General features: G+C 39.7%; 1 protein-coding gene across 6 annotated transcripts in view; it reads left to right on the forward strand.

The window, feature by feature from the left end:
- The first annotated feature begins 9,568 nt into the window (after positions 1-9,568).
- The window catches only part of ELAVL2 (ELAV like RNA binding protein 2), a 54,990-nt gene continuing 49,152 nt past the window's right edge, over positions 9,569-15,406 (forward strand). For 3 of the 6 annotated variants that reach the window (XM_059833541.1, XM_059833543.1, XM_059833544.1), the window contains exons 1-2: positions 9,581-9,652; positions 12,109-12,349. In XM_059833541.1, coding sequence (XP_059689524.1) covers positions 9,581-9,652; positions 12,109-12,349 — 313 coding nt within the window. Of the gene's footprint in view, positions 9,653-12,108; positions 12,350-15,406 lie in introns of all 6 variants that reach the window. The other 3 variants (XM_059833545.1, XM_059833546.1, XM_059833542.1) reach the window with 3 other exon arrangements.

A 15,406-nucleotide genomic window follows, 5' to 3' on the forward strand; every position in this document is an offset into this window, starting at 1 on the left:
TGATCGTGCCCCTGTACTCGGCGCTGGTGAGGCTGCACCTCGAATACTGTGTTCAGTTTTGGGCCCCTCACTCCAAGAAGGACATTGAGGTGCTGGAGCGTGTCCAGAGAAGGGCGACGAAGCTGGTGAGGGGTCTGGAGCACAAGTCTGATGAGGAGTGGCTGAGGGAACTGGGGTTGTTCAGTCTGGAGAAGAGGAGGCTGAGGGGAGACCTCATTGCTCTCTACAATTACCTGAAAGGGGGTTGCAGAGAGGTGGGTGTTGGTCTCTTGTCCCAAGTGACAAGTGACAGGACAAGAGGAAATGGCCTCAAGTTGTGCCAGGGGAGGTTTAGACTCGATATTAGGAAAAATCTTTTTACTGAGAGAGTGGTGAGACACTGGAATAAACTGCCCAGGGAAGTGGTGGAGTCACCATCCCTGGAGGTGTTCAAGGAACGTGTGGACGAGGCATTGTGGGACCTGGTTTAATGGGCATGGTGGTGGTTTTCTTTGGTTGATGGTTGGGCTTGATGATCTTACAGGTCTTTTCCAACTGTAGTGATTCTGTGAAGCCAAATGGCCCCAAAATTTCTTTTTTTTTTTTTCCTGGATAGAATGATAGCAAAATATGAATAGCAGTATTAACTATGATTTATCCAGTTCTTAAATCTTTTAACAAAGGGTTCTGGCATCTTGGCCGCTGTGTTTCTCTGTTCTTGAATTTATGTTTGTGCAGGTATTCCCATCCACAGAGGTCAGAAACCTTAAGACTTGGGTAAGATTTCTGTGCTGACTGAAATCAAGAGCAAGATTATTTTAAAATAGGAAAATGTCTTAAGTATTCATCTCTCTGAATTTTTAGTTAGATGATACAAATAAAGATTTCTGCACATAAGTCATCTCAGTACAGCATATGGATCTGTCATGTTATATCTGTGTTGCATTATTCATTACTCATGGTATAGCAGGATTAAGAAATGAAGTTCTCTTCATCTGCTGCTGGAAGTCTGTGCTGCATTCATGGAACTGCAGTGACTTCCTACTCCTAGTGGGGCAGGCAGGGAGCAGTCATACTGTCTTTAAGCTTGTTTTTTCTAAAAGATGTGATTATTAACTTCAGACCATTAAGAATGCTACTTAAGAGACTGAATAGTCAGTCTTTATCTGTAATAGGTGTTCAAAGTAAACTGGCTTTGGCCATATTTTTTCATATTAGTTCATTTTGAGTTGCCGGACAAGAATGGCTTGTTGATGTCTTCACTCTTCCTGGATGATGTTAAATGTTCTTTAAGAAGTGAAGTAATGGAAGCCTCATAAGGCTGTAAGTGAAAATCTAAGCTACTTTTGACTGAAGAGGGCAGAAAATGCTGATGAAGTGTTTTGATTGAACAATGTTCCTTTTGCTTTTCCAACCCGTCATGCCCAGCTGTGAAAAAAAAAAAAATTGTGCAGATCAAGTCAGTTGGTGCCACAAATCCCTAGTTTTTGCCTTACATGCTACTTTGAGGCCTTTCACCAATGAAGGAAGGCTATCATATCTGCTGTAACACTGAATTCATGGCAAATTCCAGAGCCAGCCTCTTGCCCTATCTTGCTAGTTGAGCTCTTGTCTTACTGAAGATCTCTTCTTCTCCAGAAGGTTTAATGGAAGGTTTAATTTTTCCTGTGCAAAAATGACTTGATTCTATGCATATATAATGGTGCATGTTTTGGTTTGGTTTAATACTTTTCCATGTTGCACATAAGCTTTGCTTGTCATCAGTTTTAGAACTAAAAGAAGGATGCTGTCTCCAACTTGTGACATGGCTGTCTGTCAGGCCAGTGGTAATCTGGGCTCATGCAAGCATATGAGTGCACAGGCTTTGTGTTGCTGTCCCAGCCTGACACCACTTTGAAAGGACTTGTAAAGAAGGGTATGGAGGAAGGGAGAGGCTGCTGGGTTTTGACTTTCAGCTGCTTGCTTTTTTCCCCTTTTTGTATGGCATTGAGGGTATTGGTTGCTTAGCTAACTAGCTGTGTACATGAGGGTTTAAGGGGTAGGGATATTCAGTCATGCAACTTCTTCCTTGCCTGCTCTACATTTGAGATCCAAGTTTACTGTGAAAGAATAAAAACTCCCCTGAAGGGACGAAATTGAGGGATTCATCCTGCAGTTTGAAGGGTAGGGCTGTGATGGAGATACCAAGTTCTCAAAATCTTGCTCTGTGGGTCTGCTGGGGTGTGCCTCTGGTGGAGCGTCTGTGATACTGCCAGGTTTTGGGCCCAACCATCTCTCAGAAGTGTTCCTCTGACCTTGTATTCTTCATCCTGGAAGATGAGTCCTGTCATCCGTTTCTGGGCCCTCCGTTGCACTGAGGAAAGTTGGGTGCATGAGGGACAAAACCTTTTAGCTATGTTCTCCTTCAGGGAGAGGAATGGGAGGGTAAATGGAGTAGCATGTGGCCTTGAAGTTGACACATGCTTTCTTGATCAGGAAGAAGCTATCTAATTTTGTTTTTAAATTTGGGCATCTCTTCAGAGTCAGACTAACCTGGTTTGCTTCGTTTTCCTGGCTGTTGGTAAAACTTCAGCTTTTGAAATTGCCAGTGGGGCAAAAGGATGTAACTGCAGTGTGAAAGAGGAAAAAGTTTTACACAGTCTGACTGGAATAGTGAGGTAAATGCTGAAAAATTGAAGTAGGCATCCTAGCCAGTTCAAGTGGAGCAGGCGCTGTATGTCTAAAAGTGGATGTTGACTTTGAAACCCTTCAAGCTATCAAGATGCTGTATTTGAAGAGTCCTCAAGTTGTCTCCTTTCACCCCACTGAATCTGTTTTCTTCTGTTATTCTTAGTAGGCTCAAGAGGACTGCAGATGTATAAGGCTGAAAGGAAATGTCTGCAGTAAGATACAGTTACTTTCTTGCAGGATACATCTGCATTTTGACAGAATTGTATTGCCTTGGAGAGCACTTTGCTAGAAGGCTGGGAGGTAGCACTTGAGACTGGGACAGCATGCACTAGTGTTTAAATGAGTAAGAGCACAAACTGTAGTTGGCAAGATTTTGTGAATGGTAGGGTGCAGTTGAAAAGTCTGAGCATATCCTTTCCTTTAAACAGTGGGCTCTTTTAAAGTATCAATTAAATCTGGAATTGTTCGCAACTTGTTTGAGGCTTGCTATTTGTTTCAGGCCTGAACAGCTGTCTGTGTGATCCAGTGATAGTTTTGGTGGAACTTTTGCTGAGTATCAGCAATATTGGCTGTGTTCCTACAGGGTCAACTTGACATGTAGTTAGACTTTTAAATATAATAAAGGTAGTTGTTTCCCCTCAGCTGGCTTTAAACTTTTTTAAATGGAAGAGGGCAATGAAAAGGAGGAGTGTAATTTTGTGCTGAGTTCTTTTGTCCTGTGCGTAAGCTAATTAATGCTGCATCTTGATGCTCTCTTGCTCAGGGAATAAGTTGTTATGTTGGTAGAAGTGGTTATGTGTCAAAATTGACCTGAATAATTAGGAGCATAAAAATGGTTTTACTTTATTGTAGTCTCACTTGAACTGATCACTTAACAGAATGCAGGTGTTTGTTTTCTTTACAGAAGACTATTAGAGTTGATATTTTTAGTATGGTTTCTATGATAAATTACCCTGTACATTTCCCTGCCTTTACACCAGCTGACAATGTAGTCAGTAATTGCAGTCAGGCAGAAGAGCTCCTGTGTATCATCTCTAGGTTACTCCATTGTCAAACAACATCCTTACCTTGTTGTTCATGCATTATTTTTCCAGAACTGCTTGCAAATCTTTATGCTGGCTTCTTTCCTAATACACTAGTAGCATTAGTGCGGCATTGTTTAGAGCATCCCATAGGTTCTTAGTGTGTGTTACAGGAATGCCAGGAGTTTCCAAAAGCATCGCATACTGTGTGGAGACATTTTTTAATCTGTTGTGCTGGTTTTGGCTGGGGTAGAGTTAACTTTCTCCATAGTGGCTAGTATGGAGCTGTGTTTTGGATTTGTGCTGGAAACAGTGTTGATAAAGCAGGGATGTTTTAGTTACTGCTGAGCAGTGCTTGCACAGAGTCAAGGCCTTTTCTGCTTCTCACACTGCCCCACCAGCGAGTAGGCTGGGGGTGCATAAGAAGCTGGGAGGGGACACAGCCGGGACAGCTGACCACAACGGACCAAAGGGGTATTCCAGACCATATGATGTCATGCTCAGCATATAAAGCTGGGGGAAGAAAAAGGGAGGGGGGTGCATTTGGAGTAATAGCGTTAGTCTTCCCAAGTAACCGTTATGTGTGATGGAGCCCCGCTTTCCTGGAGACGGCTGAACACCTGCCTGCCAATGGGAAGTAGTGAATGAATTCCTTGTTTTGCTTTGCTTGCGCATGTGGCTTTTGCTTTACCTGTTAAACTGTCTTTATCTCAACCCATGAGCTTTCTCACTTCTACTCTTCTGATTCTCTCCCCCTTCCCACCGAGGGGGAGTGAGCGAGCAGCTGTGTGGTGCTTGGTTGCCAGCTGGGCTTAAACCACGACATCTGTGTATATATTTTTACATTCAGTAGATAACTTGCCCTTTCTTCCTTCTGTCCTTTTAGTGCAGTCACCAGGACTATCAAGCTCTTTTCCTGATAGCAGAATTCATGCCTGTACTGATGGCTGTTTCTTATTCAGCTGTCTGCAGTTGTCCACTTGTCTTCTCATTGCCTACCTGGAATGGGCAAGTCTGTCTAGTTGCCTCGTCACCCTTGCTGAAAGCTTCTGCAGGTTAACTTTTGCAGCGCCACCAATCACAAGGATGTATTAAAATCCTTTTGCTTAAATCCCATATGACTCTCTTCATATCCATCTTCCATCTCCTCACTCACTTTCCCACCATGCCTTTGAGGCCAAGGTATAGAAGTCTTAAGCATTATTACTTGTTTAGTGATTCGTATAAGAGCCAGTGTGGAAAGGTTTGCCTTCTAACATGTCACCTTAGAGAGGCTATGTATTTGAGTTTTACTGTTGCATAGGACTCCTCTGCTTTCTGGTCTTAAGGTGCCTGTGTTTACATTAGTAACTTTGTAAGCTACTTTGAAAATTTTGAGACCCCCTTATTATCAGAAGCTAATTCTAAGTTTTCTGTGAGGTTTTTTGTTTTTGATCAATATTGTATCATAAAGTTCTTCCTCATAACTTCACATAAATCAAGAGGTATTCTACTTACTGGTTGGTTCTTTTGGACTAAGTGAGTTTTCTCCTGGAGCAGTAGCCTAATCTAGTTGGTGCTACAGATTTTTTCAATAGTGTAATGGAGGGAATGACACAAATGAGAGGACATGCAAGTGGGGAGTGCTGCTAATGGAGAAATGCTAGTTTGTGCTGGTTTAAAATAACAGTGAAAACACATCTAAGAAATTAGCATTGTTTAACCTGTTTGTGCAGACTCACCAAGCACAGTATGTGCTGTTAACACATGGACATCAGAGTAACCATCAAGTGCTCCTTGACAACTATAGTTCCTACAGGGAAACTGAAAGAGTGACTAGTGTTTTGTTTTGACAAGTAAGGTTGTTGACTGAAGTGATGCCCTCTGGCCTGTATGTGCCTTTACCCATTAAGAAGTTTGGTATGTCCTAGCAGCCTATATAACAGTTTTTACATATGCTGCGTTCAACAGCCTCTGTTCTCTTTTATTGTACAGATTTTTTGAGCATGCATGAATTAACGCTGTGCTTTTATGCTCATAAGGTATTTGAGTATTTGAAGAAAAAAAATGAACCCTTCAAATTAACATGCCAGTAAAGATAAAAATCAGTAAAGAGGAAACATTAAGAATTGCAGCTATTCAAATTACAAATGACTGTGCACTTACATATTTTTTTGGAGGTATTAAAATTTTTTGCTGAGTTCTGTTTTTTAAAGCAAAATTCAGCATCTAGGTTATGTCAGGGCTATTGTCTTTCACTGAGCCCTCAAATAATGGTGGCTTTTCTTTATTTAAGGTGTTTAGCAACACTCCTCACAGACAATAAACAGCTTATCTTTGCTAAATTAACTTCATTACTGTTGTGAGTCAAAGTAGGTGGTATAAATCCTTTGTAAAACACACTCGGTATTTAAATTTTAAAAAGAGTAACTTTATTACAAGCTGAGACTAAAGTTCTAGTTTAGACCTTCATATGTGGAAGATAAGATGTAAGGGGTGTCCGTACTCAGCTATGGGGTTCTGCTGTATGGTATTACGAAAGCAAAATCTGTAACATCTGCTTATCCAAATAGCAACATGTGATAATTGTCGCGTGCTTCCACTGCACACTCTGTACCCAAGAGGAAAAAGGGCAAATACTGAATTCATTGAAAGTCTCCTGGTGTGCAACTCTACAGGAGGATTTTCAGGAACTGTTTAGGATCACTTAGGATTTTATGAAGAGCATTGTATCAGCTGTGACCCTTGAAGCTGGAAGCATCTCGTGGTGCAGCTTCAGTTGCCTCTGAACAGTAGTAATCTTTTGGTGGAGGCAGATGTGTCTAATATCTAGTGTCTGGGCACGTAGGTTCAGGGTGCTGATTTTTCTGTCATCAACTTTATGTAATAATGCTATTTAGAAGTATGTAGCTTAACCAGGGCAGGCATCTGTGCAGTAATTTTGGTGTGGTGTCTATAAATAGTAGTAAATTATGTTTATAAAACCTATGTGAATTTTTTTTCCTCAATGACAGGGATGCATAGGTATGAATCAAAACAGGTGGTCAGAAGGCTTTGGCCAGAAGTGTAATGCACTAAAGGCTTCTCCCTAGCTAGCATATGCACCTGAGGTGGTAACGTTGGTTGAAGGCTTTTCTGTTTTGTTGTCTCACCTTGGTTCTGTCTTCACATTGCCAGGATCCAGCCTCAGCTTCCATTTTCAGCTGAAAACGAGCAGTTTAATATGCTACATACGAAAATACCTGTTTTGCAGGGAAATTAGTAGTCTGTTGTTTTGCTGGTCTTCATCTTGCTAACTCCACTTTATTTTCTAAAGCTCTGAAAAATCTACTGTTGATATAATTGGAACTCTTCTATGGCAACCAGAACTAATCACATAAACTATATGGCTTTTTTAACTCCTGATGTCTTTAGTCTTTTAAAAAAAAAAGCCTAGTTGCTTGTCTGCTAGGCAAACCTTACTCATGACTGACTTGAACTGCAGCTAATTAGAAACTCGAATGCACAGACAGCGTTTAAGAGTGTTTGGATTTAAAATTTTAACTGTGCTTGGTGAATAAAAACTAAGTTTATTGAAAGGTAGGTGGCTCCCATGCACCGTATGTTTAAAAAATGGAACCACTCACAGTTTGCTGAACTGAACAACTTTGTCTTTAGTTCTGCTTCCTTTTGGGACTGTAAAGAAAGAGCAGATTTCCTTTTCCAACTTCACTTAATTGTTCTCCTTAATTTGAATGTATTTTAAGAAAACTTACATTTCTTTAACAGGCATAGAGCCCTATTTCCTGAACTTACTGATTTCTTCATTTTCGAATGTGGTGATTGTTGAGCTATTTTAATAATCCACAGTGTAATACGGTCTCTGAGGCTAATAGTCAAAAAACTGTACTAGCTTTTTAATGGTACTAGTGATTCTTCAGTCGTTCAGTATTTTAAAACTTTTAAAACTATTCACAGCTCAAATTCTATGTTAATGTGCCATTTTAATCTTCAAATACACTGTTTAGGCTGAAAAGTGATTTTTAAAAGTTACATCTTTTTTTCTTTTGTGTAATTAGCTATATCCCTTATTTCTTTCAGCTCAGGTAGAAGTGTAAGTAAAAGGGTAAGAATTAGTTTTTCAAACTACAGGTGAAAGAGCATTCTGTACAGCTTTGAAAGTAATAGAAATGGTAAAAGAACTGGTGGAACAAAACTTAGTTTTGAGACATAAAGTTGTGGTAGTTAGAGAACTGACTTGTACATTGATGTAAGTACCTTGTGGAACACTTCAGTGAAGATAGATGTGTTACGCAAACTGGAAGTACTTCAACCGAGAGGTGCTCTTCGCTTTTTTGAGAAGTGCTGCGATACTCAAGGGCACAGTGAAGTCTATGTAGCGAGTACACTGAGTGCATGCAAGTAAGGAGTGCTATTGGAGTTTTCTATCCGCAGCCCATGGCTCACAGGAAGCAAATAATCTATCACGTCATGCTGCTTTGAGAGCCATGGAGATCCAAATATATCATCTTATGCACACGACTACAGTCTGTATAGGACAGAGAATTTTGTAGACTGCTACTTTAGGAGACTGTAGGGAGACTGCAGTCTCCTTAATAAAGCTTGTTTGGACTTAAGTCAGTTAAGACTTTCAGTTTTTCTTTGTTATAAGCAGTTCATCAAACATACTTGCCTGTATACAATGGGAGAGCTTCAGAACTGCAGTTGTTAGCATTGTTTTTGGGTTGAAGCTAGAGACAATGGTTTGCAAGTTTGCAGCTGATACCAAAGCCTTAGTATTTTGCAGAAAAAGAGACGATTAAAGGTCTTTATTAACCTAAGTTAGATATAAAGACCAGACATGGAGTCAGCTAACCCTATGGACTTTGGTAGCAAACAGAAATGAAGACTCATTTGCACTGTTTTAAAACAGGAAAAGTTGTTTTGAACTATGTGTTGATAAACCCCGGATGCAGCAGCCTTCCACAATCTGAGTTCATTTTTTAATCAAGTTTAGACTTACTTCATCTGTTAACCAGGGGCAAGAAGCATCTGTTTTATTTACACCAGTCTCAAGCTGTGGCAACAGTCAGGAGTCTTCCTATTTGTGCCAGTACTATGGTTACGTTTAACATCTGGACTACTTGTAATCATCTGCAAATGGCCCATTAGCTTTTGTGGTATACTCCTAGCACTGTTCAATTCAAATCCAACTGGGTTTGCAATGATGTTTTATTTAAAAACAAACAACAATGTGCTTGGGGACAAAAACATCCTTGTGAAGAGCTTGCTCTTGCATTATTTTACTCCAGTTCTTCCACTTGAGAAATCCTTGACTCTACTGCCACTTTTAGGTCCAGTGGTACTTTTAAACAGCTTTTGCAAGGAAACTGACTGAATACCATCTGTGCAAGATTTTAATTTACTTAATTTTTAAAATCTAGGATTTTAAGAACAGGCTGGATTGTAGCAAAATAGCTTGTCATTTTGTGTATTTTTTGTGGGCTGGGACGGGCATGTAAGGGGAGCTGGTTTTCAATGGTGCATGGTCATCTTATGTTCTAATGGAAACTTGACTTACTGCGTTTTCTTCCCTTCTTCCTTCAGTCTTGAAGATTTAAAAATCTGTTATGTGGTATAGTTCCTTATAGGCTTGGTGTGGTTCTGGAGGTAGTTTCCAGGGTAGATGTAGGGGTAACTAGACTGCATTATCTTCTAAATCTTCTTAAAAATAAGCATCTTACTTCCTCTAAGAAAAATAACTTTAGAACTGAATTTGGAAAGATTAGATTGGAATTGCCTCAAATCCAATTAAGCCACACTGCATGGACGTGCTGGGAATATAAATGCAATTACTGTAAATTTGTACAAACTGATTTGTTGCATTATCTTGCTAATCTAACATACGGTACTTTTTGTGTCCATATTGCAGACGGCAACTCCAAACTAACATGGCAGTCAGACTGTGTGATGTGGCTTCTCTGCTTAGAAGTGGTTCGTGGGCAGCAGAGCCTTGGACTGGGGTCTGTGGGATTTTTCTTAAATTCTGTAGGCTACTTTTTTACATGTTAATAGTGCTGAGGCCATACCAAACTCTTTAATCTCCTATTTGGAATGTTAACTCTCTTCTATGTTTCATTATAGGCTGTAGGTTGTGTCCCTATTCTGTGAGAGCCTAGAGCACACTGGCGTACCATGACAACTTTTTCTATAATATGGTAATCTTCTGTAGAAATTATACTGCAGTGGCTTGCCTTTCTTCTAATGTCAATTAGATTTTAGTACTAATTCAAAATACCCGGTGGATAATTGAAGAGTAGTATTGTACTAAAATGGTTTTGGTATGGTCTGAATACTAAATTGCAGTAACTTTAAAAACCTGTATACTGTGTATTTGATTACTATTTTAAAAGTATATTTACAAGTCTTATTCTAAGAATTTGTTTGAAAACTGTAAATTTATCTCTTAAACTATTTTTCTGCGTGGAAAATATTTAGTAACTGCTGAAGAAGTGCTTTGTGTTTTATGAACAGTTGTATTCAACCTATCAATGGAATATGCATTATTTGTAAAACATATTAGTATCACTTTATTCAGAGCAGATGGTTCTATAGCTGAGAAATGCTGTAATTTCAGCACACACAGGCTACTGCAGCTGTTCACTTGAATGTTGGCTTAGGATCTCATTCTTGCCACCTGAACATGAAAATAAATGTGCAATTAAGTGAGGATTGTTTGTTGTCCTTGCTAAATCCTGCTAATTTTGATCAATGAGCACTTTAAATTTGAGGAAAAAAAAAGGGGGGGGGGGGGTAGCAATCCTAGAGAGCCTCAGTCAGAGCACAGCATTTGTGGCTGCTATCTCTGCCAGATATACTAGTGTTTTGAAAAGTAATTTATCTTAATTGGGATCATCTGCTTTCTCATCTTTTCAGCAGACTTGTTTCATCACAGTGCCAGGAGCAGGTTACCCCTTGGAATTTGTCACAAGGGAAGAAAATGTAGTTCCAGTTGTAGCTCCTCAGGAAAACTAGATCACATTTTTATATTAAATGTTCTTAATAGATGCATCTTCCCTTTTTTAAGTTGTGCTGAAGTAACCTCTTGTAAAATACTTCTGTATTGAGAACATAGAGATGTGTTCCCAGGAATGTCTGAATTGTAGTTCAAGACACTCAACTTACCCCCTCTCGTGTTTTTAGGAAATTCAAATTTGCGCTCCCTGAGTACAGTTGACCTAATCAGCTGTTTGGGTATGCATTGATTGCATATGCTGCTTTGGACAGGATAGTTAGGACAGAACCTCCAGAGGTCCTGACGTTACACTGCGATTTTTAGAATAGGCTTTTTTGTGTGAGAACTCCTCCTGGAAATTTAAGTATGAGGTTGGATTTCAATGATTGGTGGATTTTTTTAGTGAAACTTCTTGATGAGTCTTGCTTCTGTGATGAAATGTTTATTACTGGAGAATTAATTTATAGAATTTTTTCTGTTGAACGCTGTCCTATATAGTTGGTCTCAAAGAGGGTAGGCTGCCCAAGTCTCAGCTATTAGACTGACATTAAAAATCCACTGTATTTACCAACTGTTACCATTCAGTGACTGACTGAGATGGCAGAGAGCCTATTGTGCATTTGGTAGCTTGTGGGCAAGTACTGACACTTCAAATGATTGCTGCTGTATCTGCCAATCATACAGTCAGTTACTTTGGGATGAAACATAGTAGTTCCTGGAGTGTTGATCACTCCCTTATTTTGATGTCTAAAAGTAAATCAGGTTCAAGTATCAAATTTACCTGTTTTCAGGGTGCAGGGGAGGGACGAAGTGAGAACCAGGAATTGTCAGTTTAATCAAATAACAGCATTTAGAAACCTGCTTCCAACCTGTGGTGACAGAAGGTTGACTTAGAGGTTATCAAGGAAGAGTTTATGTTCCATCCCAGCACATTCCTATATCTTTCAAGTATCTCTCTAAATTACGAATCTTGCTTTCTGGTATTGCTTATGAGAAATGTTTCAGGATGCAATTAATACCCACCTCATTTTGAAAATAACCAAATACTATCACTTTAAAAGCTACATTTCATATCATTTCAGATATCAGTTGTAAGTTAATAGAACTGATTACCCTTGCAACAGGCCAGTTCTGCTTGGTATCTTCTATACTAGAAAGGCTGTGATGCCTCTAAATGAAGGGAATGGGGGAGGATGGAAACTAGGCTTTGAGTGTTGACTTCACTGAGAGAGTTCCTAGAAGATTTTAGTGACAACTTTATTTGCCTGTAAGTTTTTAAAGTATTGCCTTGACTAACAGATAAAATCCTTCTGTATTGGTGGGGTTTTTTTGCATATAGAGGCAGTATATGGCCCTGGCAATACCATTTCTGCATAGTGACAGGTCTTTTAGATTCTTGTCTGGACTCTCCTAATAGATGATGAAATATGAATTTTGATGGTTCTTGTTTTCTGTGTTTTTCAGCAGGTAATTGCTGCCATGGAAACGCAACTGTCTAATGGACCAACTTGCAATAACACAGCCCATGGTTCAACCACCATAAACAATTGCTCATCACCAGTTGATTCTGGGAACACAGAAGACAGCAAAACCAATTTAATAGTCAACTACCTTCCGCAGAATATGACACAAGAGGAACTGAAGAGTCTGTTTGGCAGCATCGGTGAGATAGAATCCTGCAAGCTTGTCAGGGACAAAATAACAGGTATGTTGGTTTGGGGATTTTCTTCGTCTTTTAATTTTCCAAGCAGTGAGCTGTCAGATGGTGTTTTTTAATTCTCTTAAATCATTGAATAAAGGCAGAAGAAACCGATGCTGATGTTGCTGGTCAGGAGGAATTTAGGTTCATCGTTGTCTAGATTCTACACCCAAAAATGAAGTGTCTGTATTTGCATTTCATCAAGTTTTGTATGAGTGCTGTAAATGCTAACAGGGCTTTTAAGTCTTCTGAGCTTTAGAATCTTTGGAAAGAAGATTCAGATGTGGAAAAGCAGATATTTATACAAGGTTTACTTGAGTTTTTATTCAACTCCATTAGAGTCATGACTTCATTAGCCCTAGCTGATGCAAAAGTTCCTTTTTCAGGGAAAAAAGTGGACTTCATTTATTCAGCTTTGTAGGTAAAGCTGCTTTTGCATTGCAGCACTTGAGCAATTTCTTTAGGATGCACACTTGAATCAGTATGTGCTGAAGAGTGCAAGTATGAACTGCACTGTGATTGTATTCTATTAGTACTTTATTTTAGCAACAGCTGGTGCACAGCTCGCATGTATTTAGACCAGTTGTTTAACTTTGAAAGAACTACCAGATGGATGCCTGCGCTTTAAAACAAGAACGAAAGGATGGTTGGCAAAGTTCAGTTTGTTTCATCTCCGTTTTTCAACACTAAGCTCAAACATTGATGTACCACTTATGTCAACATTTCATTAGTTTTGTTCGGAAATGTTGACTTTGGTACTTTATTTCCTGTCTTTTTTTGTAGAGTCCTCAAATACCCAGCTTTCAAGAACACATCTAAACTTATGGTTTTGGTTGCAACTCTTGAATGTGCTGGTTAGCTTCTGCGTGTTTAAAACTACACCTCTTCGAGGCTGCATGTTCTTTATGCTTTGGTTTAAGGGATGGAAGCCAATACTTTCCTATTATTGAAAGATAGTGGCAGAACATGGGTATTTTTCTCACTCTAGATAAAAACTTTTTTGTGGTTCAGTGTTCCCTGAGCAGCAACAGTGGGAAGACAAATGCTTTAGTTGACTCAGACTGTGTGTGGCTTCAGCCCCTATGACACATATTGTGTTGATGGCTTGGGTATGCTGAAGAGATGTGTTCCACAACTGTGTACATGAATAGTGGAGGACAAGGCCTAAAAACCTTCAGGCAGCTCTGGCACCAACCCCAGGACTCGTCTTTGGCCTGCAGTGCACGCTTTCTTCTCATGGCTTGATGACATATTTGCTCCTCTAGCATGGCAAAAAAGTTAATACCACCTTTTCCCACATTGATGCAGACAATGCTGTGTCGCTGGTACAAGGATGATGCTTAAACAAGAATCTGGCAGCAAAAAGATACTAAGGGGATTATTTCCCAAGTGTTTAGTTCACTTACATCTGCACCTGCTGAGGGTGAGCAGAGTGAGCTAAGTTAGGGATCTCTTGCCCTAAATTTGACAATCTCATCTGCTGCGCAGTGAGACTGACTTTAGTCAGTGCCTGTACCTTTTTTGAAAAATACAAAGTAGTTTAATTGCTAGTGCTTAAACCTGCATTCTGCTAATACACAATCAGTGAAAATACTGATGTGATACTGAATAATCACCATCTTTGAAGTTGATTTTTTTCTGTCATCATTCTCTGCATGCTGGAGACAGCATTGTGATCGTGTCTGTGCATGGTATGAGAATAATCTGTTACCTGTAAAGGGATATTTTTGGTATTGGTCACTCTTGATTATAGGTCTTGGCTACTGTCCTGTAAACAGTTTTGTTGTCAAACTACACTTCTGTGTCCCCAGTCACAAGGTGGATTCTCAAGCCCTACTTCTTGGACCTCCTGCAGTTCAACTCTATAGAATATCAGTCAATTTTATGTTTGACTTCAGGTACCTTACAAAGTAGAAACTAAAGAAGGAGAAATGTCCATACTCAGGCCTAGAGAGGTGATGCTATACTTCTGAGACTGCAAGAACAGGATTTTTTTTTAAGTCTTGATCTTTTCTGCTGACTATTCTACACACAGTTTGTTAATTTGAAAGCAAATTTCTCCAAAACAAGGGAATCCTGCCTGAAGAGTATGATTTTTTTTAAGACTCCTGCCAGAACATATACCTCTGTCTTTGTGAATTCACTAGGCTGTACTTCGTGGCTGTTCCTCATTTCAATTAGTGATTGCTGACAGCTTACCCACCCTGAGGTAGGGACCATTTAGTGGTAGAAAATGAGTCAAGCTAAGAGGCTGCTTAAAGCCCAACACTGAACTTTTGGCTTCCTTCTTATTGAATAGTCTCTGCCTGACTTCTGTGCCTTTGAATGAAGGTTGCTTTGCCTCACCTTTGGATCTGAATGACCAGCACTTCTTCCCATAGCAAGTGGCTTGCTCTTAAGACATGAGATAGTGGAATGATTAAATCTGTAAAGTACCCTGCTTCAGCGTGGTAGCCTTGGCTACTGAAACCTCTGCTTTTAGTCCTCCTGGGCTGACCAGATCTCAAAACAGTCTCTGCTCTTCACTGTGAAGAATATCAAATATGCTTGAGGATGCCAAAGAAACTAGGCTGGACTGATGCCACACCTTGCTGTCTTCAGCTGGTTGATGCAGAAAACAAGCCTGTCTTCCCTAGGTAATGACTTCAGTGCTTTGAAACAAAAGGTCCTTTACTTAGCTGTTTCCTGATTTTTTTTTTTTTTTGTTCCAGGAGCGGAAAGATAAAACTGCTACTTGATCAGTTAGTGGGGATGGCTATTCAAAGTGTTTATCTCTGTCTTGCAGATCTGAGTTAAGATATTTAGCATTCCTTACTAAAGTTGCTTAAGGATTACATGCTTCTCCCAATTAAGAGGCTGCTGCAGGCACTCAGAAGTGAGCCTCGAAGTCTTAATGATGGATGTGCAAATTGCACATCCTTACATGATGGTTTTGATGTTTTATGTGCTAGAAGCTCACATTGCTGCTACTTAGTGTCAAAAGACTCCGTGCCTGGCAGTAGAATGGAGCAAGACTTAATTGCAGACCTCTTGTTTGAAGGTATGATGTCTTCTGTATAGCAT

The sequence above is a fragment of the Gavia stellata genome, chromosome Z, assembly GCF_030936135.1.
Source record: "Gavia stellata isolate bGavSte3 chromosome Z, bGavSte3.hap2, whole genome shotgun sequence".
Classification (NCBI taxonomy): Eukaryota; Metazoa; Chordata; class Aves; order Gaviiformes; family Gaviidae; genus Gavia; species Gavia stellata.